The 26,075-nt window shown below is 67.7% G+C and overlaps 1 protein-coding gene across 1 annotated transcript in view; it reads left to right on the top strand.

The window, feature by feature from the left end:
* Positions 1-1,005: 1,005 nt before the first annotated feature.
* The window catches only part of LOC125435388 (basic proline-rich protein-like), a gene marked incomplete at its 5' end in the record, with an annotated part of 35,057 nt that continues 9,987 nt past the window's right edge, over positions 1,006-26,075 (top strand). The window contains 2 exons of the mRNA XM_048501589.1: positions 1,006-2,368; positions 12,541-12,722. Coding sequence (XP_048357546.1) covers positions 1,006-2,368; positions 12,541-12,722 — 1,545 coding nt within the window. The remainder of the gene's footprint in view (positions 2,369-12,540; positions 12,723-26,075) is intronic.

Consider the following 26,075-nt stretch of genomic DNA (forward strand, 5'->3'; position numbering starts at 1 on the left):
CCCCCACCCCCCCCCCCCCCCACCCCCCCCCCCCCCCACCCCCCCCCCCCCCCACCCCCCCCCCCCCCCACCCCCCCCCCCCCCCACCCCCCCCCCCCCCCACCCCCCCCCCCCCCCACCCCCCCCCCCCCCCACCCCCCCCCCCCCCCACCCCCCCCCCCCCCCACCCCCCCCCCCCCCCACCCCCCCCCCCCCCCACCCCCCCCCCCCCCCACCCCCCCCCCCCCCCACCCCCCCCCCCCCCCACCCCCCCCCCCCCCCACCCCCCCCCCCCCCCACCCCCCCCCCCCCCCACCCCCCCCCCCCCCCACCCCCCCCCCCCCCCACCCCCCCCCCCCCCCACCCCCCCCCCCCCCCACCCCCCCCCCCCCCCACCCCCCCCCCCCCCCACCCCCCCCCCCCCCCACCCCCCCCCCCCCCCACCCCCCCCCCCCCCCACCCCCCCCCCCCCCCACCCCCCCCCCCCCCCACCCCCCCCCCCCCCCACCCCCCCCCCCCCCCACCCCCCCCCCCCCCCACCCCCCCCCCCCCCCACCCCCCCCCCCCCCCACCCCCCCCCCCCCCCACCCCCCCCCCCCCCCACCCCCCCCCCCCCCCACCCCCCCCCCCCCCCACCCCCCCCCCCCCCCACCCCCCCCCCCCCCCACCCCCCCCCCCCCCCACCCCCCCCCCCCCCCACCCCCCCCCCCCCCCACCCCCCCCCCCCCCCACCCCCCCCCCCCCCCACCCCCCCCCCCCCCCACCCCCCCCCCCCCCCACCCCCCCCCCCCCCCACCCCCCCCCCCCCCCACCCCCCCCCCCCCCCACCCCCCCCCCCCCCCACCCCCCCCCCCCCCCACCCCCCCCCCCCCCCACCCCCCCCCCCCCCCACCCCCCCCCCCCCCCACCCCCCCCCCCCCCCACCCCCCCCCCCCCCCACCCCCCCCCCCCCCCACCCCCCCCCCCCCCCACCCCCCCCCCCCCCCACCCCCCCCCCCCCCCACCCCCCCCCCCCCCCACCCCCCCCCCCCCCCACCCCCCCCCCCCCCCACCCCCCCCCCCCCCCACCCCCCCCCCCCCCCACCCCCCCCCCCCCCCACCCCCCCCCCCCCCCACCCCCCCCCCCCCCCACCCCCCCCCCCCCCCACCCCCCCCCCCCCCCACCCCCCCCCCCCCCCACCCCCCCCCCCCCCCACCCCCCCCCCCCCCCACCCCCCCCCCCCCCCACCCCCCCCCCCCCCCACCCCCCCCCCCCCCCACCCCCCCCCCCCCCCACCCCCCCCCCCCCCCACCCCCCCCCCCCCCCACCCCCCCCCCCCCCCACCCCCCCCCCCCCCCACCCCCCCCCCCCCCCACCCCCCCCCCCCCCCACCCCCCCCCCCCCCCACCCCCCCCCCCCCCCACCCCCCCCCCCCCCCACCCCCCCCCCCCCCCACCCCCCCCCCCCCCCACCCCCCCCCCCCCCCACCCCCCCCCCCCCCCACCCCCCCCCCCCCCCACCCCCCCCCCCCCCCACCCCCCCCCCCCCCCACCCCCCCCCCCCCCCACCCCCCCCCCCCCCCACCCCCCCCCCCCCCCACCCCCCCCCCCCCCCACCCCCCCCCCCCCCCACCCCCCCCCCCCCCCACCCCCCCCCCCCCCCACCCCCCCCCCCCCCCACCCCCCCCCCCCCCCACCCCCCCCCCCCCCCACCCCCCCCCCCCCCCACCCCCCCCCCCCCCCACCCCCCCCCCCCCCCACCCCCCCCCCCCCCCACCCCCCCCCCCCCCCACCCCCCCCCCCCCCCACCCCCCCCCCCCCCCACCCCCCCCCCCCCCCACCCCCCCCCCCCCCCACCCCCCCCCCCCCCCACCCCCCCCCCCCCCCACCCCCCCCCCCCCCCACCCCCCCCCCCCCCCACCCCCCCCCCCCCCCACCCCCCCCCCCCCCCACCCCCCCCCCCCCCCACCCCCCCCCCCCCCCACCCCCCCCCCCCCCCACCCCCCCCCCCCCCCACCCCCCCCCCCCCCCACCCCCCCCCCCCCCCACCCCCCCCCCCCCCCACCCCCCCCCCCCCCCACCCCCCCCCCCCCCCACCCCCCCCCCCCCCCACCCCCCCCCCCCCCCACCCCCCCCCCCCCCCACCCCCCCCCCCCCCCACCCCCCCCCCCCCCCACCCCCCCCCCCCCCCACCCCCCCCCCCCCCCACCCCCCCCCCCCCCCACCCCCCCCCCCCCCCACCCCCCCCCCCCCCCACCCCCCCCCCCCCCCACCCCCCCCCCCCCCCACCCCCCCCCCCCCCCACCCCCCCCCCCCCCCACCCCCCCCCCCCCCCACCCCCCCCCCCCCCCACCCCCCCCCCCCCCCACCCCCCCCCCCCCCCACCCCCCCCCCCCCCCACCCCCCCCCCCCCCCACCCCCCCCCCCCCCCACCCCCCCCCCCCCCCACCCCCCCCCCCCCCCACCCCCCCCCCCCCCCACCCCCCCCCCCCCCCACCCCCCCCCCCCCCCACCCCCCCCCCCCCCCACCCCCCCCCCCCCCCACCCCCCCCCCCCCCCACCCCCCCCCCCCCCCACCCCCCCCCCCCCCCACCCCCCCCCCCCCCCACCCCCCCCCCCCCCCACCCCCCCCCCCCCCCACCCCCCCCCCCCCCCACCCCCCCCCCCCCCCACCCCCCCCCCCCCCCACCCCCCCCCCCCCCCACCCCCCCCCCCCCCCACCCCCCCCCCCCCCCACCCCCCCCCCCCCCCACCCCCCCCCCCCCCCACCCCCCCCCCCCCCCACCCCCCCCCCCCCCCACCCCCCCCCCCCCCCACCCCCCCCCCCCCCCACCCCCCCCCCCCCCCACCCCCCCCCCCCCCCACCCCCCCCCCCCCCCACCCCCCCCCCCCCCCACCCCCCCCCCCCCCCACCCCCCCCCCCCCCCACCCCCCCCCCCCCCCACCCCCCCCCCCCCCCACCCCCCCCCCCCCCCACCCCCCCCCCCCCCCACCCCCCCCCCCCCCCACCCCCCCCCCCCCCCACCCCCCCCCCCCCCCACCCCCCCCCCCCCCCACCCCCCCCCCCCCCCACCCCCCCCCCCCCCCACCCCCCCCCCCCCCCACCCCCCCCCCCCCCCACCCCCCCCCCCCCCCACCCCCCCCCCCCCCCACCCCCCCCCCCCCCCACCCCCCCCCCCCCCCACCCCCCCCCCCCCCCACCCCCCCCCCCCCCCACCCCCCCCCCCCCCCACCCCCCCCCCCCCCCACCCCCCCCCCCCCCCACCCCCCCCCCCCCCCACCCCCCCCCCCCCCCACCCCCCCCCCCCCCCACCCCCCCCCCCCCCCACCCCCCCCCCCCCCCACCCCCCCCCCCCCCCACCCCCCCCCCCCCCCACCCCCCCCCCCCCCCACCCCCCCCCCCCCCCACCCCCCCCCCCCCCCACCCCCCCCCCCCCCCACCCCCCCCCCCCCCCACCCCCCCCCCCCCCCACCCCCCCCCCCCCCCACCCCCCCCCCCCCCCACCCCCCCCCCCCCCCACCCCCCCCCCCCCCCACCCCCCCCCCCCCCCACCCCCCCCCCCCCCCACCCCCCCCCCCCCCCACCCCCCCCCCCCCCCACCCCCCCCCCCCCCCACCCCCCCCCCCCCCCACCCCCCCCCCCCCCCACCCCCCCCCCCCCCCACCCCCCCCCCCCCCCACCCCCCCCCCCCCCCACCCCCCCCCCCCCCCACCCCCCCCCCCCCCCACCCCCCCCCCCCCCCACCCCCCCCCCCCCCCACCCCCCCCCCCCCCCACCCCCCCCCCCCCCCACCCCCCCCCCCCCCCACCCCCCCCCCCCCCCACCCCCCCCCCCCCCCACCCCCCCCCCCCCCCACCCCCCCCCCCCCCCACCCCCCCCCCCCCCCACCCCCCCCCCCCCCCACCCCCCCCCCCCCCCACCCCCCCCCCCCCCCACCCCCCCCCCCCCCCACCCCCCCCCCCCCCCACCCCCCCCCCCCCCCACCCCCCCCCCCCCCCACCCCCCCCCCCCCCCACCCCCCCCCCCCCCCACCCCCCCCCCCCCCCACCCCCCCCCCCCCCCACCCCCCCCCCCCCCCACCCCCCCCCCCCCCCACCCCCCCCCCCCCCCACCCCCCCCCCCCCCCACCCCCCCCCCCCCCCACCCCCCCCCCCCCCCACCCCCCCCCCCCCCCACCCCCCCCCCCCCCCACCCCCCCCCCCCCCCACCCCCCCCCCCCCCCACCCCCCCCCCCCCCCACCCCCCCCCCCCCCCACCCCCCCCCCCCCCCACCCCCCCCCCCCCCCACCCCCCCCCCCCCCCACCCCCCCCCCCCCCCACCCCCCCCCCCCCCCACCCCCCCCCCCCCCCACCCCCCCCCCCCCCCACCCCCCCCCCCCCCCACCCCCCCCCCCCCCCACCCCCCCCCCCCCCCACCCCCCCCCCCCCCCACCCCCCCCCCCCCCCACCCCCCCCCCCCCCCACCCCCCCCCCCCCCCACCCCCCCCCCCCCCCACCCCCCCCCCCCCCCACCCCCCCCCCCCCCCACCCCCCCCCCCCCCCACCCCCCCCCCCCCCCACCCCCCCCCCCCCCCACCCCCCCCCCCCCCCACCCCCCCCCCCCCCCACCCCCCCCCCCCCCCACCCCCCCCCCCCCCCACCCCCCCCCCCCCCCACCCCCCCCCCCCCCCACCCCCCCCCCCCCCCACCCCCCCCCCCCCCCACCCCCCCCCCCCCCCACCCCCCCCCCCCCCCACCCCCCCCCCCCCCCACCCCCCCCCCCCCCCACCCCCCCCCCCCCCCACCCCCCCCCCCCCCCACCCCCCCCCCCCCCCACCCCCCCCCCCCCCCACCCCCCCCCCCCCCCACCCCCCCCCCCCCCCACCCCCCCCCCCCCCCACCCCCCCCCCCCCCCACCCCCCCCCCCCCCCACCCCCCCCCCCCCCCACCCCCCCCCCCCCCCACCCCCCCCCCCCCCCACCCCCCCCCCCCCCCACCCCCCCCCCCCCCCACCCCCCCCCCCCCCCACCCCCCCCCCCCCCCACCCCCCCCCCCCCCCACCCCCCCCCCCCCCCACCCCCCCCCCCCCCCACCCCCCCCCCCCCCCACCCCCCCCCCCCCCCACCCCCCCCCCCCCCCACCCCCCCCCCCCCCCACCCCCCCCCCCCCCCACCCCCCCCCCCCCCCACCCCCCCCCCCCCCCACCCCCCCCCCCCCCCACCCCCCCCCCCCCCCACCCCCCCCCCCCCCCACCCCCCCCCCCCCCCACCCCCCCCCCCCCCCACCCCCCCCCCCCCCCACCCCCCCCCCCCCCCACCCCCCCCCCCCCCCACCCCCCCCCCCCCCCACCCCCCCCCCCCCCCACCCCCCCCCCCCCCCACCCCCCCCCCCCCCCACCCCCCCCCCCCCCCACCCCCCCCCCCCCCCACCCCCCCCCCCCCCCACCCCCCCCCCCCCCCACCCCCCCCCCCCCCCACCCCCCCCCCCCCCCACCCCCCCCCCCCCCCACCCCCCCCCCCCCCCACCCCCCCCCCCCCCCACCCCCCCCCCCCCCCACCCCCCCCCCCCCCCACCCCCCCCCCCCCCCACCCCCCCCCCCCCCCACCCCCCCCCCCCCCCACCCCCCCCCCCCCCCACCCCCCCCCCCCCCCACCCCCCCCCCCCCCCACCCCCCCCCCCCCCCACCCCCCCCCCCCCCCACCCCCCCCCCCCCCCACCCCCCCCCCCCCCCACCCCCCCCCCCCCCCACCCCCCCCCCCCCCCACCCCCCCCCCCCCCCACCCCCCCCCCCCCCCACCCCCCCCCCCCCCCACCCCCCCCCCCCCCCACCCCCCCCCCCCCCCACCCCCCCCCCCCCCCACCCCCCCCCCCCCCCACCCCCCCCCCCCCCCACCCCCCCCCCCCCCCACCCCCCCCCCCCCCCACCCCCCCCCCCCCCCACCCCCCCCCCCCCCCACCCCCCCCCCCCCCCACCCCCCCCCCCCCCCACCCCCCCCCCCCCCCACCCCCCCCCCCCCCCACCCCCCCCCCCCCCCACCCCCCCCCCCCCCCACCCCCCCCCCCCCCCACCCCCCCCCCCCCCCACCCCCCCCCCCCCCCACCCCCCCCCCCCCCCACCCCCCCCCCCCCCCACCCCCCCCCCCCCCCACCCCCCCCCCCCCCCACCCCCCCCCCCCCCCACCCCCCCCCCCCCCCACCCCCCCCCCCCCCCACCCCCCCCCCCCCCCACCCCCCCCCCCCCCCACCCCCCCCCCCCCCCACCCCCCCCCCCCCCCACCCCCCCCCCCCCCCACCCCCCCCCCCCCCCACCCCCCCCCCCCCCCACCCCCCCCCCCCCCCACCCCCCCCCCCCCCCACCCCCCCCCCCCCCCACCCCCCCCCCCCCCCACCCCCCCCCCCCCCCACCCCCCCCCCCCCCCACCCCCCCCCCCCCCCACCCCCCCCCCCCCCCACCCCCCCCCCCCCCCACCCCCCCCCCCCCCCACCCCCCCCCCCCCCCACCCCCCCCCCCCCCCACCCCCCCCCCCCCCCACCCCCCCCCCCCCCCACCCCCCCCCCCCCCCACCCCCCCCCCCCCCCACCCCCCCCCCCCCCCACCCCCCCCCCCCCCCACCCCCCCCCCCCCCCACCCCCCCCCCCCCCCACCCCCCCCCCCCCCCACCCCCCCCCCCCCCCACCCCCCCCCCCCCCCACCCCCCCCCCCCCCCACCCCCCCCCCCCCCCACCCCCCCCCCCCCCCACCCCCCCCCCCCCCCACCCCCCCCCCCCCCCACCCCCCCCCCCCCCCACCCCCCCCCCCCCCCACCCCCCCCCCCCCCCACCCCCCCCCCCCCCCACCCCCCCCCCCCCCCACCCCCCCCCCCCCCCACCCCCCCCCCCCCCCACCCCCCCCCCCCCCCACCCCCCCCCCCCCCCACCCCCCCCCCCCCCCACCCCCCCCCCCCCCCACCCCCCCCCCCCCCCACCCCCCCCCCCCCCCACCCCCCCCCCCCCCCACCCCCCCCCCCCCCCACCCCCCCCCCCCCCCACCCCCCCCCCCCCCCACCCCCCCCCCCCCCCACCCCCCCCCCCCCCCACCCCCCCCCCCCCCCACCCCCCCCCCCCCCCACCCCCCCCCCCCCCCACCCCCCCCCCCCCCCACCCCCCCCCCCCCCCACCCCCCCCCCCCCCCACCCCCCCCCCCCCCCACCCCCCCCCCCCCCCACCCCCCCCCCCCCCCACCCCCCCCCCCCCCCACCCCCCCCCCCCCCCACCCCCCCCCCCCCCCACCCCCCCCCCCCCCCACCCCCCCCCCCCCCCACCCCCCCCCCCCCCCACCCCCCCCCCCCCCCACCCCCCCCCCCCCCCACCCCCCCCCCCCCCCACCCCCCCCCCCCCCCACCCCCCCCCCCCCCCACCCCCCCCCCCCCCCACCCCCCCCCCCCCCCACCCCCCCCCCCCCCCACCCCCCCCCCCCCCCACCCCCCCCCCCCCCCACCCCCCCCCCCCCCCACCCCCCCCCCCCCCCACCCCCCCCCCCCCCCACCCCCCCCCCCCCCCACCCCCCCCCCCCCCCACCCCCCCCCCCCCCCACCCCCCCCCCCCCCCACCCCCCCCCCCCCCCACCCCCCCCCCCCCCCACCCCCCCCCCCCCCCACCCCCCCCCCCCCCCACCCCCCCCCCCCCCCACCCCCCCCCCCCCCCACCCCCCCCCCCCCCCACCCCCCCCCCCCCCCACCCCCCCCCCCCCCCACCCCCCCCCCCCCCCACCCCCCCCCCCCCCCACCCCCCCCCCCCCCCACCCCCCCCCCCCCCCACCCCCCCCCCCCCCCACCCCCCCCCCCCCCCACCCCCCCCCCCCCCCACCCCCCCCCCCCCCCACCCCCCCCCCCCCCCACCCCCCCCCCCCCCCACCCCCCCCCCCCCCCACCCCCCCCCCCCCCCACCCCCCCCCCCCCCCACCCCCCCCCCCCCCCACCCCCCCCCCCCCCCACCCCCCCCCCCCCCCACCCCCCCCCCCCCCCACCCCCCCCCCCCCCCACCCCCCCCCCCCCCCACCCCCCCCCCCCCCCACCCCCCCCCCCCCCCACCCCCCCCCCCCCCCACCCCCCCCCCCCCCCACCCCCCCCCCCCCCCACCCCCCCCCCCCCCCACCCCCCCCCCCCCCCACCCCCCCCCCCCCCCACCCCCCCCCCCCCCCACCCCCCCCCCCCCCCACCCCCCCCCCCCCCCACCCCCCCCCCCCCCCACCCCCCCCCCCCCCCACCCCCCCCCCCCCCCACCCCCCCCCCCCCCCACCCCCCCCCCCCCCCACCCCCCCCCCCCCCCACCCCCCCCCCCCCCCACCCCCCCCCCCCCCCACCCCCCCCCCCCCCCACCCCCCCCCCCCCCCACCCCCCCCCCCCCCCACCCCCCCCCCCCCCCACCCCCCCCCCCCCCCACCCCCCCCCCCCCCCACCCCCCCCCCCCCCCACCCCCCCCCCCCCCCACCCCCCCCCCCCCCCACCCCCCCCCCCCCCCACCCCCCCCCCCCCCCACCCCCCCCCCCCCCCACCCCCCCCCCCCCCCACCCCCCCCCCCCCCCACCCCCCCCCCCCCCCACCCCCCCCCCCCCCCACCCCCCCCCCCCCCCACCCCCCCCCCCCCCCACCCCCCCCCCCCCCCACCCCCCCCCCCCCCCACCCCCCCCCCCCCCCACCCCCCCCCCCCCCCACCCCCCCCCCCCCCCACCCCCCCCCCCCCCCACCCCCCCCCCCCCCCACCCCCCCCCCCCCCCACCCCCCCCCCCCCCCACCCCCCCCCCCCCCCACCCCCCCCCCCCCCCACCCCCCCCCCCCCCCACCCCCCCCCCCCCCCACCCCCCCCCCCCCCCACCCCCCCCCCCCCCCACCCCCCCCCCCCCCCACCCCCCCCCCCCCCCACCCCCCCCCCCCCCCACCCCCCCCCCCCCCCACCCCCCCCCCCCCCCACCCCCCCCCCCCCCCACCCCCCCCCCCCCCCACCCCCCCCCCCCCCCACCCCCCCCCCCCCCCACCCCCCCCCCCCCCCACCCCCCCCCCCCCCCACCCCCCCCCCCCCCCACCCCCCCCCCCCCCCACCCCCCCCCCCCCCCACCCCCCCCCCCCCCCACCCCCCCCCCCCCCCACCCCCCCCCCCCCCCACCCCCCCCCCCCCCCACCCCCCCCCCCCCCCACCCCCCCCCCCCCCCACCCCCCCCCCCCCCCACCCCCCCCCCCCCCCACCCCCCCCCCCCCCCACCCCCCCCCCCCCCCACCCCCCCCCCCCCCCACCCCCCCCCCCCCCCACCCCCCCCCCCCCCCACCCCCCCCCCCCCCCACCCCCCCCCCCCCCCACCCCCCCCCCCCCCCACCCCCCCCCCCCCCCACCCCCCCCCCCCCCCACCCCCCCCCCCCCCCACCCCCCCCCCCCCCCACCCCCCCCCCCCCCCACCCCCCCCCCCCCCCACCCCCCCCCCCCCCCACCCCCCCCCCCCCCCACCCCCCCCCCCCCCCACCCCCCCCCCCCCCCACCCCCCCCCCCCCCCACCCCCCCCCCCCCCCACCCCCCCCCCCCCCCACCCCCCCCCCCCCCCACCCCCCCCCCCCCCCACCCCCCCCCCCCCCCACCCCCCCCCCCCCCCACCCCCCCCCCCCCCCACCCCCCCCCCCCCCCACCCCCCCCCCCCCCCACCCCCCCCCCCCCCCACCCCCCCCCCCCCCCACCCCCCCCCCCCCCCACCCCCCCCCCCCCCCACCCCCCCCCCCCCCCACCCCCCCCCCCCCCCACCCCCCCCCCCCCCCACCCCCCCCCCCCCCCACCCCCCCCCCCCCCCACCCCCCCCCCCCCCCACCCCCCCCCCCCCCCACCCCCCCCCCCCCCCACCCCCCCCCCCCCCCACCCCCCCCCCCCCCCACCCCCCCCCCCCCCCACCCCCCCCCCCCCCCACCCCCCCCCCCCCCCACCCCCCCCCCCCCCCACCCCCCCCCCCCCCCACCCCCCCCCCCCCCCACCCCCCCCCCCCCCCACCCCCCCCCCCCCCCACCCCCCCCCCCCCCCACCCCCCCCCCCCCCCACCCCCCCCCCCCCCCACCCCCCCCCCCCCCCACCCCCCCCCCCCCCCACCCCCCCCCCCCCCCACCCCCCCCCCCCCCCACCCCCCCCCCCCCCCACCCCCCCCCCCCCCCACCCCCCCCCCCCCCCACCCCCCCCCCCCCCCACCCCCCCCCCCCCCCACCCCCCCCCCCCCCCACCCCCCCCCCCCCCCACCCCCCCCCCCCCCCACCCCCCCCCCCCCCCACCCCCCCCCCCCCCCACCCCCCCCCCCCCCCACCCCCCCCCCCCCCCACCCCCCCCCCCCCCCACCCCCCCCCCCCCCCACCCCCCCCCCCCCCCACCCCCCCCCCCCCCCACCCCCCCCCCCCCCCACCCCCCCCCCCCCCCACCCCCCCCCCCCCCCACCCCCCCCCCCCCCCACCCCCCCCCCCCCCCACCCCCCCCCCCCCCCACCCCCCCCCCCCCCCACCCCCCCCCCCCCCCACCCCCCCCCCCCCCCACCCCCCCCCCCCCCCACCCCCCCCCCCCCCCACCCCCCCCCCCCCCCACCCCCCCCCCCCCCCACCCCCCCCCCCCCCCACCCCCCCCCCCCCCCACCCCCCCCCCCCCCCACCCCCCCCCCCCCCCACCCCCCCCCCCCCCCACCCCCCCCCCCCCCCACCCCCCCCCCCCCCCACCCCCCCCCCCCCCCACCCCCCCCCCCCCCCACCCCCCCCCCCCCCCACCCCCCCCCCCCCCCACCCCCCCCCCCCCCCACCCCCCCCCCCCCCCACCCCCCCCCCCCCCCACCCCCCCCCCCCCCCACCCCCCCCCCCCCCCACCCCCCCCCCCCCCCACCCCCCCCCCCCCCCACCCCCCCCCCCCCCCACCCCCCCCCCCCCCCACCCCCCCCCCCCCCCACCCCCCCCCCCCCCCACCCCCCCCCCCCCCCACCCCCCCCCCCCCCCACCCCCCCCCCCCCCCACCCCCCCCCCCCCCCACCCCCCCCCCCCCCCACCCCCCCCCCCCCCCACCCCCCCCCCCCCCCACCCCCCCCCCCCCCCACCCCCCCCCCCCCCCACCCCCCCCCCCCCCCACCCCCCCCCCCCCCCACCCCCCCCCCCCCCCACCCCCCCCCCCCCCCACCCCCCCCCCCCCCCACCCCCCCCCCCCCCCACCCCCCCCCCCCCCCACCCCCCCCCCCCCCCACCCCCCCCCCCCCCCACCCCCCCCCCCCCCCACCCCCCCCCCCCCCCACCCCCCCCCCCCCCCACCCCCCCCCCCCCCCACCCCCCCCCCCCCCCACCCCCCCCCCCCCCCACCCCCCCCCCCCCCCACCCCCCCCCCCCCCCACCCCCCCCCCCCCCCACCCCCCCCCCCCCCCACCCCCCCCCCCCCCCACCCCCCCCCCCCCCCACCCCCCCCCCCCCCCACCCCCCCCCCCCCCCACCCCCCCCCCCCCCCACCCCCCCCCCCCCCCACCCCCCCCCCCCCCCACCCCCCCCCCCCCCCACCCCCCCCCCCCCCCACCCCCCCCCCCCCCCACCCCCCCCCCCCCCCACCCCCCCCCCCCCCCACCCCCCCCCCCCCCCACCCCCCCCCCCCCCCACCCCCCCCCCCCCCCACCCCCCCCCCCCCCCACCCCCCCCCCCCCCCACCCCCCCCCCCCCCCACCCCCCCCCCCCCCCACCCCCCCCCCCCCCCACCCCCCCCCCCCCCCACCCCCCCCCCCCCCCACCCCCCCCCCCCCCCACCCCCCCCCCCCCCCACCCCCCCCCCCCCCCACCCCCCCCCCCCCCCACCCCCCCCCCCCCCCACCCCCCCCCCCCCCCACCCCCCCCCCCCCCCACCCCCCCCCCCCCCCACCCCCCCCCCCCCCCACCCCCCCCCCCCCCCACCCCCCCCCCCCCCCACCCCCCCCCCCCCCCACCCCCCCCCCCCCCCACCCCCCCCCCCCCCCACCCCCCCCCCCCCCCACCCCCCCCCCCCCCCACCCCCCCCCCCCCCCACCCCCCCCCCCCCCCACCCCCCCCCCCCCCCACCCCCCCCCCCCCCCACCCCCCCCCCCCCCCACCCCCCCCCCCCCCCACCCCCCCCCCCCCCCACCCCCCCCCCCCCCCACCCCCCCCCCCCCCCACCCCCCCCCCCCCCCACCCCCCCCCCCCCCCACCCCCCCCCCCCCCCACCCCCCCCCCCCCCCACCCCCCCCCCCCCCCACCCCCCCCCCCCCCCACCCCCCCCCCCCCCCACCCCCCCCCCCCCCCACCCCCCCCCCCCCCCACCCCCCCCCCCCCCCACCCCCCCCCCCCCCCACCCCCCCCCCCCCCCACCCCCCCCCCCCCCCACCCCCCCCCCCCCCCACCCCCCCCCCCCCCCACCCCCCCCCCCCCCCACCCCCCCCCCCCCCCCCCCCCCCCCCCCCCCACCCCCCCCCCCCCCCCCCCCCCCCCCCCCCCACCCCCCCCCCCCCACACCCCCCCCCCCCCCCACCCCCCCCCCCCCCCCCCCCCCCCCCCCCCACCACACCCCCCCCCCCCCCCCCCCCCCCCCCATTCCCCCCCCCCCCCGTAACCCCACCCCCCCCCCACCCTCCCCCCCCCCCCCCCCCCCCCCGCCACCCCCCCCCCCCCCCCCCCCCCCCCCCCCCCCCCCCCCCCCCCCCCCCCCCCCCCCCCCCCCACCACCCCCACCCCCTAGCCGCGCCCCCCCGCCCCCCCCCCCCCCCCCCCCCCCGCCCCCCCCCCCCCCCCCCCCCCCCCCCCCCCCCGCCCCCCCCCCCCCAACAGGGGGGGCGTGTCCCCAGGCCTCGGCGACGCGCCGGAGGCCCGGGGACAAGGTAAGTGCCGGGTGGGGGAGGCGTCACGAAGCCGCTGCCGTTCGCTCGGCAGCGGCTTCGAGGCAGCGTTTCCCCAAAAAGAGCGCTTCCAAGCGCTCTGGGGACACGCCAGCCTCGCAACGGGCGGGCGGCGCGAGGGCTGTGAGGCTGCGATGCAGCTGCGCCCCTTGTGCGAATGGTGGCCTGGAGACGGCGTTTTTACCGTCTCCAGGCCGCCATTAATTGCCCATGCGGAAACGGCCTAAGGCAGCTAGCTTGCCCTGAGTCTATATACTTAATATATATATATTAACAGGCTTCTACAGCAAGATGGATGAATCCATCTTCCTGATCCTAAGGAGGGAGCATCATCCTCTTCACCACGTAATGAAGATTGTTGCTCTCCTTCAAAAGCTAGAGGTCCAGGGTTGAAGAATATCAGATACTAAACTTACATCTTTATCAAGTGAACACATGAAGCCACCTTATATTGAATGTGACCAGTGGCTGATCGTAGTCAGTATTGTCTACTGACTAGCAGTTGGTCTCCAGTGTTATTCACCTCATATAGTACCTGATCCTTTAGGAAATTGCAGGAATTGAACACAGACATTCTTTATGCAAAACATTCTCTGGACTGCAATGAACCAGTTCAGTTGCAATGCTAAGCTATAGATTAGCATTAAATATGACCCAGTTGAGAAACTGAAAACCCTGCTTGAAAACTGAAAACTCAGTTCTTTATCATGGGTCTTTTTTACAACCCCATTTTTCCTGAACACACATTTCTACAAAGCAGCACCACCAGGACCAAGTATCCATAACTCTTCAACTTCAACTCTTCATGAAAGTGTGGTACATGCACAAGGAAGATGCCCAACAAGTCAACTGAAGTACACATCAGCACTTGAACTGCTTTATCAAGGTAGGACCAGAGATGCTCAAACACTTTTCAGTTCATATTGCACCTGGGAACCTCAAATGAGAGAGAAAGAGAGAAAGTTTTTACAGTATTTAAACATTTTAAAAAATGCTATGCAAATTGACTTCATATATTACTTTTCCATTCTTATCCCTCATATTTGTTATATGTTGAAAAATCAACTTTAAAAGGTGCCTCTGTACTATTCCACTGTTGTCAATATTGCAAAGTCTGTTTGTAGCATTTATGTTAGTAGGAACTGGATCTGAAAATGCCTGGAGATTTGGGAGATGGTAGCTTTTAAGGACATAGTTTTGGAAGGTTGTGCTATCATATCCAGATGGAGTTCTAGGCTGTCTCTATGAGTGCAATCTATTCATTCAGGTTCTCCCGTCCTTTCTAGGAGTGTTAAGAACTCCATCAAAACAAATTCCTAGAGCACCACTATTCAGAGGCTATTTTTTCTTCTATCCCTCAGTTCCTTGAGGTTGGGAAATTGGTTTGGGGCAACTAATTCTCCAACCCACTCTAGGCAGGATCCCACTACTATCTGCCCACAATGATCCTGGAACATCTGCAGACTGAGCAAGTCAGTACATTCTGAGCATGTGTTGCTAGATGAATACTACCTGCTGTACAGATGGGAAAAATTTGAAGTATTGTTTATTATGTATTGTAAGCAAATAATCTAGACAATCATATGACACATTCTACTTGCTACTAAATGGCCATTGTAAAAAAAAGAAAGAAAGAAAATCATTTTGTGTGCATGGTGTGTAAAGTCTGCACCATTTCCTAGAAGGGTTAAGAGAACCTGCAGGAATAGATTGCATCTCCCATGTCACTGAAGTAACACTTTCTAGTGTAATGTTCTTTGTTTGCATAATTTCAGTCCTAATCTAGTAACCAGGACTGTGCCTGTGGAATCTGATAAAAAAGCTTAAAATTTGGATGATTAGCTGAATGGAAAGGAATGGGAAGGAACTGCTACTTTTGATTGGGACTATATTCTTGTAATCCCACTCTTTCTGTTTAACACATGACACAAAGGAAAGCACAAATAAATAGGAATCTTGTGTTATCTTAAAGACTAAATTATATTTCAGGATACAATTTTGTGGATCAGAGTCTATATCTTCAAATGGAATCAATGATTCTTCATAAGGCATGTTTCCCAAATGACTTACAAACACATATATCTTAGCTATAGGAGTGTTCCCTTTACAATGTCCAGAGCACACATACATCTGGGGGCAATTACTATTGGGACCTTCTGCCAGATGTATACCAGGGTCAAGGACTTGGACAACACCTCATGTAAAGTGTGTAGATTCTTGGAAAGATTTACAGTTTATTAAGAAAACTAACAGTGTAAGGAATTAGTCAATACAATACAAATGAAAGAAGCATGCACACATGCACACACACACACACAAACGTACACACGCACACATGGTAAAACAACAATCTAATAAATCCCAGCTTACCTAAATTCTCCTCTAAAAATTACTAGTACAGATAGTAATGGTGAGGAAAGAAGAAGTAAACATATGAGCCCTTTCCAGCAAGTGAAGTCTTGAAAGGTTCAATGAAAGTAAGAAAGGGGGAAAAACAGTGGTGAAGGGACAGAATGGGAACCCAACAGTGATCTTTGTGGCACTTGTGTGGGTTGTAGGGGGAATTAAACTTTATATACATATTCCTATTGTATGCTCTCATCAGTATCAGTTGAGACTGATCTAAATGTGTGAGGTCCCCAAAGTTACCCTTATACCACAAAGGTGTTAAGTTAGAGGAGTAGTAACTGTTAAATAAAAGTTAGAGTAATAAAATACACCTCAAAACAGGTTGGGTTAGGGCCAGTAGTTTTAAACCTAATTGGTAAGTAAGGTGAATAACAGCTGACAAAGTATATCATGGAAGGGGAAGCTGGGGATGCTGATGTCTTTTTTGATGAGGTGTATAACTCAAATCAACCTGAACTGGTTTCTATTTGGTGAGATTGAATTCCAGAGAAAACATAGGCAAGAGAATAAAAATATCATCCTGAGAGATGGATGTGTTTACATGTCACTTCTAAATCTTTAGCAGATTTTTTGTGTGTACAAGAATCAATTAACTGAGACACTGCTATTACTTTGGAAGGTTGGGGGTGTACATTGGTGCATCTGTTCTCAGGCAAATTGTCACTTAACCATTCTTCCTTCTTTCTGAAATACAGATACCATTACAGTGCACTGAAATCCCTCTTTTGCCTCCCAGATTAGAATATTACATACCTTCCAACTATTCCAAAGTTCAGATGAAACTGAATTGAGAAATTTTTTTTAGAAGTATTGCCTTCTGGGAGAGATATGGAGGGGTCCTAGCTACAGTCAGAGGTTCTGATCCAAGGCCTTACCCCCTCATTACAGATATACCTTTTATGTAGGATGCATGAAAAAGAAACAAGCAGCAGGATAAACAGTGATGTAAAATTCAAATCTAAAAACAATCATAACAACAACAAAATACAGAGGCTTTCCACTAGTTCTGGTATTTAGTTAGAAAATGTATACACTACCTCTCCAGTGACCTGCTTAAAGCATCTCATAACTGGGAAAAAAAGCAACAAAACCAAACAAGCCACTGAAAACAATATTGGGTATAAAAATAGCACAAAACAAACATTAGGTAGCCAAAATACATATTCGTAAAACCTTCCACAGGATAGAATTAAACGATAAAATAACTGTTAAAAATTGTTAAAAGTCTGTTTAAAATTATTTGGCTTGGTGTTTAAAGGAAAGCAAAGTAGGAACCTGGCCATCCTCTATGACTGAGGGGCCACTAAAAGTGAAAAAGCTCTGTCTCTGGTTGCCTCCCACATCAAACTAGGCAATGCTTGTAATAAGTAAGAGGTCATAGGTTTTGTTTACACCAGTAGCATGATAGAAACCCCAAATTTCAGCATTCTTATGTATGTTTATCTGTGACCCTGTAGCAAGCAGAAGACATAGGTCAATCAAGCCCACTCGAAACAGAATGCTCTATTTGGGTTGTGGAAAACATGGAGGAGAATGGAAGAACAACTGGCTGAAAGTTCCTTATGTTTTCTATGCTATGGTAAGACAGAAACTGCAGCACTGTCACAGTTCATGTAAAGGAAGATTAAGGAAGAAAGAGCTTCTCAGGATCTGGAGTCAATGCTAATGCGAAGCCTTCGTCTTCAGCAGCAGAATGGTTCTGCTCAGCAGCTACAACAGCTCTAACAATGGCAGCTTTCCAGTATCACAATGCTTCACTCACAGCAGTACATTCCACCATGATAAATCCATCAGAGCAAAGCCTTGGAGCTAAGGAGAAAAATCCCAAATCTACTTACTGAAAGACACCGCTTTTTATGTTAAGATTAGTATTATCTGTAAGAGGCAAGTGGCATTACAGTGAATCTATGATCCATCATACATTCTAAGATGCCTTTCTTCATCATTTAGGCTTTTTATTCTGCTGATGAGAGTTACAATTATTCAAATATGGTGAACAATGAATAACAACTGTCTCCTGCTGTTATGTTCGGTGTAATGATGAGAATGCGCATATTTGTTATTAAAAACTATGTTTTAAGTACTGTGGCCCACGCTGAAAAATTAGCCATATACAAAATTTAAAAAATGAAGCAGCATTGGCAACATTTAAAAGGCCTTTTCTTTAAAAAAGAATCTAGAGGTTTTTTTAAAAAAAATGTCTGCTGTGGAAAACAAGCAAATAGAACTTGTCAGAACTTAAATTCAATGGAAGAAAATTGTGGAATAATTCATCATGGGGAAATTCCAGCTCAATTTTCTGGTTTTCATCTGGAGGTCTAACTCCAAAATATTGAACAGCACTGTACCAGAGAATAATGGCTCTGGGTCAAACTACACATTAGGTGTGCCATAGGGCCACCTTAGAGAGTTGCAACCAAATACCAGCTGTACATTTCCCATGGGAATTCTATTTAGAAATGCCACAGAGACCTGATTCTGGTAGCAACTGGGGTGCGTGTATGTGGGGCGGGGGCAAAATGAAGGGCTACTGCCTGATACCTGTACAATTTTCTCAACCAAATGGTGCTGAGGGCATGTTTTTCATCAGGGGGCTATATGTGCACTGCATGTTTGTATATACAGCTCTCCAACTGGGCTAATAAACTCTTTTTGGGGAGTTTGGCCTCAAACTGGAGTTTTCTAGACTTTCAGGGTAATCCCAGGGTCAATGAGCTAGGCCCTCCTTCTCATCTGAATGGATCCCTAAGGCTGTTCCGGCACGGCCAAATAACAGTGCCCTAGGGATGGAAAAAACGCCATCCCTAGGGTGCTGTTCGTACAGGAGTCGCTGCTGCATTGCAGCAGTGATGTCCTTGCCCCCCCCAGCAGTGCAAAGACGCCGCTTTTAAACCTTGCTCGTTGAGCTAAGTTTTTAAAAAGCAGTGCCTTTCTGCCGGCGCGGTGTGAACAGCACTGGCGTGAGGGCGCCGGTTTTGGCCCCTCCAGTGTTTGCGAGGGACTTACCTTGCATTCCTCTGAAGCTCCGGGTGGCTGGAATGACACGCCCATGCTACCCTGTGACCCCCAAGGGTTGGAGGACAGCATGGGTGTGTTTTTCCAGCTGCCCGGAGCTGCAAAGGAACACAAGGTAAGTCGCTCACAGACACCCTGGGTGGCTCCGTGTGGAGCTGCCCCTGTGGGCAGCAGCGGCGTTGAGACTGCCTGCATGGGACCATGTGAATGGTCCTGATGCTCCACCGGCTTCATCAAAGGCGGTGGGAAGCCACTGCCTCTGGCCTTGCAAAAACTGCCTAAGTCTTGTGAGGGAACAGAGTCCACTATGGGGCATACATGGTTTGCCATGCACACTTTGAAAAGAGCTATAAGGAGACTGAGGAGGAGACATTTTGCCTCTCTTCCAGAGACTCAGCAGACAGCAATATAGAAGAATGAGTGGCAACTAACTCCTTTCTATCCAACTCTGTAGCAAAGGGATTGTTTACAGAATAACATAGTAGATGTCCAAAAGAGAGAGAGGAAAGGTCTGTGAGTCCATGTAGAATTTTAAATCAAAATGGGGTTGAGGCCCATTATGTATGTATATGCTGTTAAGTTGTAACTGATCTATGACAATTGCTGCAAAAGGGTTTTAAGTCAAGTGGGAAGCAGAGATGGTTTGCCATTGCCTTTCTCTGCAGAGTTTTTTTGATGCCCCCCCCCCCAATCCAAGTACCAACCCTGAATAACTTCTTGGTGCTGACAAGATGAGGCTATACTATGCTGTCTTTCCTTTGTGTGCAAGGGGAGGGAGTTGCTAATATGGACTGACTGCTATTCCAGAAGGAATAGTGTGTGAGACTAGGGATGCTCTGTAAGTCACAAACAACATACCATCTGTGAGACTGCATTTTATAATGAATTTAAAAATGGTCTGTAATCCACAGACAGTGATACTTTGATCCCCCAGTATCAATTTTCAGCTTAGTACAGTAAGTGACTCAGCTTCCATTGACAGTAACATGGATAGAAATGGGGCTTCGTTCCCAATATCTCAAAATACATGGAAAATACATCCCCAGGTATTACTGACATGAAGACAAATGGCTGAGCAGGCTGGAAACTACGGCACTGTAGCAGGAGAAAGAGTTGTTTTACATTTTACAGCCAGTATGAATTCTGTAACTGCTGAAGTCAGCACACTATTCTAGCAATGCAGATAGTACCCAGGCTGTTTTAATAAATGATAACAAATGAATTTGGCACTGCCCTTGGAGTGATTAGATATTATAGTGTTATATGACTAGAGAATACTGACAACCAATGCATGGTTACTAAATAAAACTTAGAAATAACCATCTCATCCTTTTTTATATTCTGAAAGCTCCTTGATGGGCAGTCTTTCCCTGTGGCACTTAATGTACTGCAGCTCCTGGATATGGCTAAGTACCCGCACTGGAACTTAATTTTCTGAACTGATGGGGTCATAGCTGACCAGTTTTATGAATTGTTGAGATCTCTGAGTTGTCAGAATCCAAATTTAATTCCCCAAAACCTTGGGGTGGAATTGTCGTGATGGCCATTAAAAGGAAATGGTTTTGCTCATATTCTAAGGAAGTTTGTCTTTATGGGAAAGTAGACATTTTGGGCTGACACATTTGTCAACATTCACCTACTTTACCTACATGGTCTGCCTGCACAGTATTTTATGCAGCTACTATGAACAAATCTATGTGATTCATCCATCCATAGAGAGTGCTTCATGTTTTACTAGGAGAGAGGCTGTGGAAGAGCCTGTCTGCATGCAGAAGGTTCCAGGTTCAGTCCCAACATATCCAGTTAAAAGACCCAGATGGTAGGTGATGGGAAAGATGTGAGACCCCAGGAAGCTACAACTAGTCTGAGTACACAATACTGACCTTGATGGTCTGTTTCAGCTTCATATGCATTCATTATGAATGTCTGATGACCTAAAGTGTAGTAATACCCCCCCAGTTTTAAATACCTTCCTAGTTCTGTGGTGTCCTATTCCATTAAGAATGATACAGCATGATCCTAAACATGTTCACTCAGAAATTCAGTGAGACTTACTTCTGAGTAAGCTCATTAGGATTGCAATCTTAAAGACAAACAAAACCATTGAGGATAAAACAGGCCAGAGGTTATGTCAGTTCACAAAAGATCTTGGACTGTAAAACCCTGTTTTTGAGACTATCGATCACTGCATTTTTGAGGTCCTTTCCGCATGGGCCAAAAGCGGTGGTGGCGGGCCGGTAAAACAGCGTTTGGGTGGGGACTGCTCACACAGGCACTGCTGCCAAATCGCTGCAGCAGCACCCGGCTCCCGCCAAAACGGTGTTTTTGAATCTCGCTCAGGGAGCGAGGTATTTTGGAAATGCCGGCTTCCATTTCGGTGCCATGCCAATGGCACCGGGTGGAAGCCGGCGTTTCTCTCCCAGCCCTCCCAAATGCTCCTCACCTCCGGTGACCTTCGGTCGCATTGTGCAGGCCAGGAGAAACGCCCCCTGGCCTCATTCTCCAGCGTCATCACTCTGGCAAGGGGGGGCGTGTCCCCTGGCCTCCACAACGTGACAGAAGGCGACCGGAGGTAAGGAGCGTTTGGGAGCGGCGCAGCTGCGCCGTCGCCACCGCTTCCAGTGGGACCGTCCATGCGAATGGTCCCGCGGGGGTGCGCGGGCATAAACTATGCCAAACCCCTCCCCAGTGCCTGTGCGGAAAGGGCTTGAGTCTGACTTCCTCTGAAACTAGACTCAAGATAGTTTAGAACAGGAACCCCCAACCTTTTTGAGCACCAGGCACATCTGAAATTCTGATATGGCATGGTGGGCACAGCAACAAAATGGATGCCACAAAATAGTTGCCACAGGAGATGGAGCCAGCCACAAAATAATTGCCCCATCATGACTTCAGTAACATAGTGCAGATCCTTGTGCTTGTGCCACCAAAGAACATTAAAAAATCTACACAGGCAGTCAAATCTCTAATAGTATTTTGCTACCTTTGCTACCCCAACACCTTCCTAAAACCTCTTAGCAGGTGCCAGAAAGGTATCTGTGGGCACCATGCATCCACAGGCACTACGTTGGGGACCTCTGAGTTGGAATAATAACAACAGCGACATATTAAAATAACTTAAAAATATTAACAAACATATGTAACAAAAAACTAGGTGGCAGTATCCAAAACCATCCTGAAAAAAATAAACCTTGCAAAACATGTGGAAACTAGAAACCTTACTAAGAGCTTCAGGAAACCTATTTCAGAGAATCCATACACCTAGCAGTGACTATCCTAACTATCCTGCCAGGGGGAGTAACTAAGTGTCCATCCAAGGAGTTTTTCTGTGACATAGTTGAACCAGCAGGAATGAGAGTTCCAGGCCATAGAGGGTTTCAAAGGTAACGACCAATACCCGGAAAAACTCACAAATAAAACAGCAACCAGTGCAGAGATTGCCCAGCTTCATTGGGTTCAAGTAGGGGGACAGATTTTGAATTCAACATAATTTTTGCTACCTCTCTAACCTGTTGCCCCGTAAGAGATGTGTTCAGAACCACCCCAAACTGGTAAATGAATCAGACTGGGATAAATTTACCCGGTCAAATCCTCCTTGCATCTGTGATGTGCATGCATAGTTAGTATGCCACTGCAACCAAAGTATTTGAAGAATTTGCAGTGAAAAGTAACATTGAAATGTAGGGTGATTTCTTGACCATGTCCTTGCTTAAACCAGAGTAATAAAAATGTTGCCACAGAGGGAAAATATATTTCCAAAGTGACAGTAGTATTGAAATAGGTCCTTCTTAGTGATTGGGCTGCTTATGTTCACTGGCATAATGCCCATTGGGCAAGGTGGGCAGCTGCCCAGGGCATCACCTTGTGGGGGGGGGGGCATCAAAATGCTGGGTTCGTTTTGGGTATTTTTAGTGGTTTTCCATTTTTGGCCTGCAGAGGGTGCAGTTTTTAGGCTGAAGGCACTGTGTTCTTTGAAGGATTATCAGGAGCATCGCCCCATGTTACCCCCCCCCCCCAAGTTTGGTGAGGTTTGGTTCAGGGAGTCCAAAGTTGCGGATCTCCTGGGGTGCCCCAGCCTTTATCCCCTAATGGGAAGCCATTAGGGGAGATAGCTACAGCCTTGAGGGTTCATAACTTTAATCTCTGGAACCAAACTGCACCAAACTTGGGGGGAATCACTAGGGCAGTCTCCTCGAGATCTCTCGAGCGAGACTGCGCCTTCAAAAATGTGCTTCCTCCTCAATCCTGTAACTCCCATTGACAGCAATGCAGAAAATTTAGTGCAGAACAAAGGTTCTTGGGCCAATTTCGGGATGTTCTTGCAGGGAGGGCATTCTTGGACGCATCAGCACCAAAATTCCTCAGGGTATCATCTGGAGACTGCCACATGGCACCCTTAAGTTGTTTGGGGCAGTTTGGTTCAGGGGGTCCAAAGTTATGGACCCTCAAAAGGGTAGCCCCCATCTCCTTAGCAAAGAATGTGGGATGGGGTACTCCCTTTGAGGGTCCATAACTTTGGACCCCCTAAACCAAACTGCACCAAACTTTGGGGGCACCATAAGGACAGTTTCCAGATGATACCATGAAATTTTGGTGCCAATACATCCAAAAATGCGCCCCCTGCAGGAACATCCCAGAAATTTGCCCAAGAATCTTTGTTCTGCATTGAGTTTTCTGTATTGCTGTCCATGGGGTTGCAGGCTGGGGGGGGGGCCAGTAGTGAAGGTGTCAGTCTCTGTAACTTTTCAGGGTCTCATTGCAGGATCAAAGGCCCTGATGATACCCCCAAGTTTGGTGCAGTTTGGTTCAGGGGGGCCAAAGTTATGGACCCTCAAAACTGTAGCCCCATCTCCTATTAGCTCCCATGGGAAACAATGGGGGATGGGGCACCCCCTTTGGGAGTCCATAACTTTGGACTCCTTGAACCAAACCTCACCAAACCTGGGGATAGCATAAGGACAGTCTCCTGATGATATGCTGAAATTTTGGTGCTGATATGTCTAAAAACGTCACCCCCTGTAGGCACCAATGTCCTGGTGCAAAAAAAAAATTGGTAGTGGTGGAGTGGCCACCCATGGGGGCGGGGGCATCCAACTCACGTTTTGCCCAGGGCTACAGTTTGCCCAGGGCTGCCTCGTTACGCCCCTGCTTATGTTCTAGGTTTCCTGGGATCAATACACCAGCATCTTGACTATTCCAACTGCTATTTTCTTTCTGTTGAGCATCATGTTCAATTTCTGGTGAAAGATAAACCTTGTCTAATTTTATACAGACGTTATACAAAATAAAATAATGTTTTTAAAAATTAAAATGGAGTCCATAAAAAACTTGGGCTCAGCTTCAAAAAGCAGTGGAGATGGTTTTGAAACATCATGTAAAAGAAATAATGCATGCAAAATGACTTAAAGAGCTCAAATAGACATGTTCCCATTTATTTCATTTATACTTACTGATTCAAAACACTTCTAAGCACAGATCAGTGGGCAACAGGCCAGATTATTAAGCAACAAAGAAATCTCTCTTTGTTCATTAGCCACGGAAGCAGTTTATTTTTTGATTCCCCCCTGCCCTCTGAATCAGTCTTGTCTCCTTAATTCAGAGAGGCTAGCAATACTTTCAGCTGCAGACAAAGTCAAGCTAGTCTTTGGCTAAAACTTTTGTATAGTAGAACTAATATTGTGTAATACTTTTATTGAGATGACCAGCAATAGGATATCAATAGTAGGCAATAAATTCATTCATTTAAATACCCAGTTAAGCAGCTTATTATGTTGTACAACTTTGCTCTAGGCAGTGATTCCAGTTTCTCTTTTGTTTTCTTTCTAAGTCTTCCCTCCCATTGGCCCATATGAATGCTTATCTTGGCCCCCTTCCACACATGCAGAATAATGCACTTTCAATCTACTTTCACAATTATTTGCAGGTGGATTTTACTATTCTGCACAGTAAAATTCAGCTGAAAAGTGCATTGAAAGTGGATTGAAAGTTCATTATTCTGCAAGTGTGGAAGGGGCCTTGGAGCATTCCTTCTCCTTTTAGACATGCAGCAGTTTCAATATTCTGATCTTTGCCCACTCATCATTAAGAGATCTGTTCTCTATTTTCAAAGCAATATGTTTGTTTTTTAAAATTCAACGATGTGTAAGAAAGCATTTGAATCTGCAGAGGAATTTGGTCGAAGAACCATCAATCCCAAACTTCTGTAGGGTGCTAGAATGTGCACTGATATCTATGAAAGTAACCAGTGTCTTTTTAATATAAAAACTTGGGCACATTAAGAAATAAAACTCTGAAGCAGAATAGAATGTGACAATCCTTGCTTGAGTGGAGCACACTGAATCTTCCTATATGGCCTCTACTGATATCAAAGTGCTTTAAGCAAATACAAATTGTGTATATTTATGATACAGACTTTATCAGACATCTTTTCAATATATGTTTGTGAGACTTGGAGATACTCAGATGCTACAATACTAACTATCTGCTTAGAAAAGGAAAGAGATGCTTACAAATGTCAGGCCAAACCAAATGCCATCAATCATATTTGTACTTTATGACTCAGCTCTCCAAAAGAAATTCATTATTTGCTTGCAATGTGGAATTTGTACTTGTACCTCCATTACTATTAATGAACACTGAACACTGGTATTTTACTGATTAAGTTTTGGCTGTAAAAAAACTCATGGATACAAAATTCTGGCTGTACAGGAGCCTCATGACCTATAGAAACCACAAGAATTATGCTGAACAGAAAGGGGGAAATGATTTCTGAAAAAGGGAACAAATTACACATGCAGCAGAGCTAGTTTAATAGAGGTGGCTTTAAGCAAAATAAAAGGTATGCGAAAAGTATGATCAGAGGAAATTACTACAATTTTCTAGAATAAAGAGGGCATGACTCAAATGGAATGCATGATAGAACGTCTGATTCCAAAGACTTTTGATCAATTAGCATCTTTCCTTCATGGGATGATTCTAATGCTGTGGTTAGCTGACTGATGGTGCAGTCTTAAGCATAGTTATGCCTCCCTAAGCAAAGACTTTCACCTGCCAAGCACAGGCTTTCTGCCTTCCCCTGTCCCCCTACCTGTTCCTGGGGGGCCCCTTTCTGCCAGGGATAAGAGGGGCAGGCTTTCTGGTATAGTGATCTGAGCCCCCATTCTCTGCTACTGCTCAACAGGTTGGCGGGAAAAATGGCAACTGGAAGGGACATTTTTGGGTCCGGGAAAAAATTAGGAGTGTCATATTCCTTCTCCATGAATTCCCAGTCTCTTTCAGACATCCCTCAAAACCATACATTGGCTTTTGGTTTCTATGGCAGCAGCACCTAGTATGGAGGGATTTCTTTATGTTTCTCCTTCACCAGTGGTGGGATCCAAAAATTTTAGTAAAAGGTTCCCTCGCCAGCCCCCCCCCTCAGCAATGGGGGCAGAGGCGTACCTAGGCAAACCTGAGCCCTGGGCAAAACCTGAGTTGGATGCCTCCCCATGGGCAGCCACCCCACCATGACCCCAAATTTTTTTTTTTGCACCAGGTCATTTCTAAATCATTATCACATTATAGAAAATGCCCCAACTCACAAATCTGAACACAGCAATGGTGAAACACACAGGTTCTTTGATAAAGACTGGTGAGAGAAAAGGTACGAAAGGCTGAGAATCAATGAATTGCAGTACCTGGAAGGGATTAACCCAGTTCAGGGAGTTACATTATTAGTCGCAATTGCTATATGGAGCCTTCACGTTCAAAGGCAGTATGCCTCTCGGGGAGGTGAGGGTGTGGGCGTGGAGATGGAAAAGCGGACCCAATTAGTAACCCCCTCTCGGCACACACAAATAATTAGTAACC

This window comes from Sphaerodactylus townsendi, linkage group LG06 (genome assembly GCF_021028975.2).
Source record: "Sphaerodactylus townsendi isolate TG3544 linkage group LG06, MPM_Stown_v2.3, whole genome shotgun sequence".
NCBI lineage: Eukaryota > Metazoa > Chordata > Lepidosauria > Squamata > Sphaerodactylidae > Sphaerodactylus > Sphaerodactylus townsendi.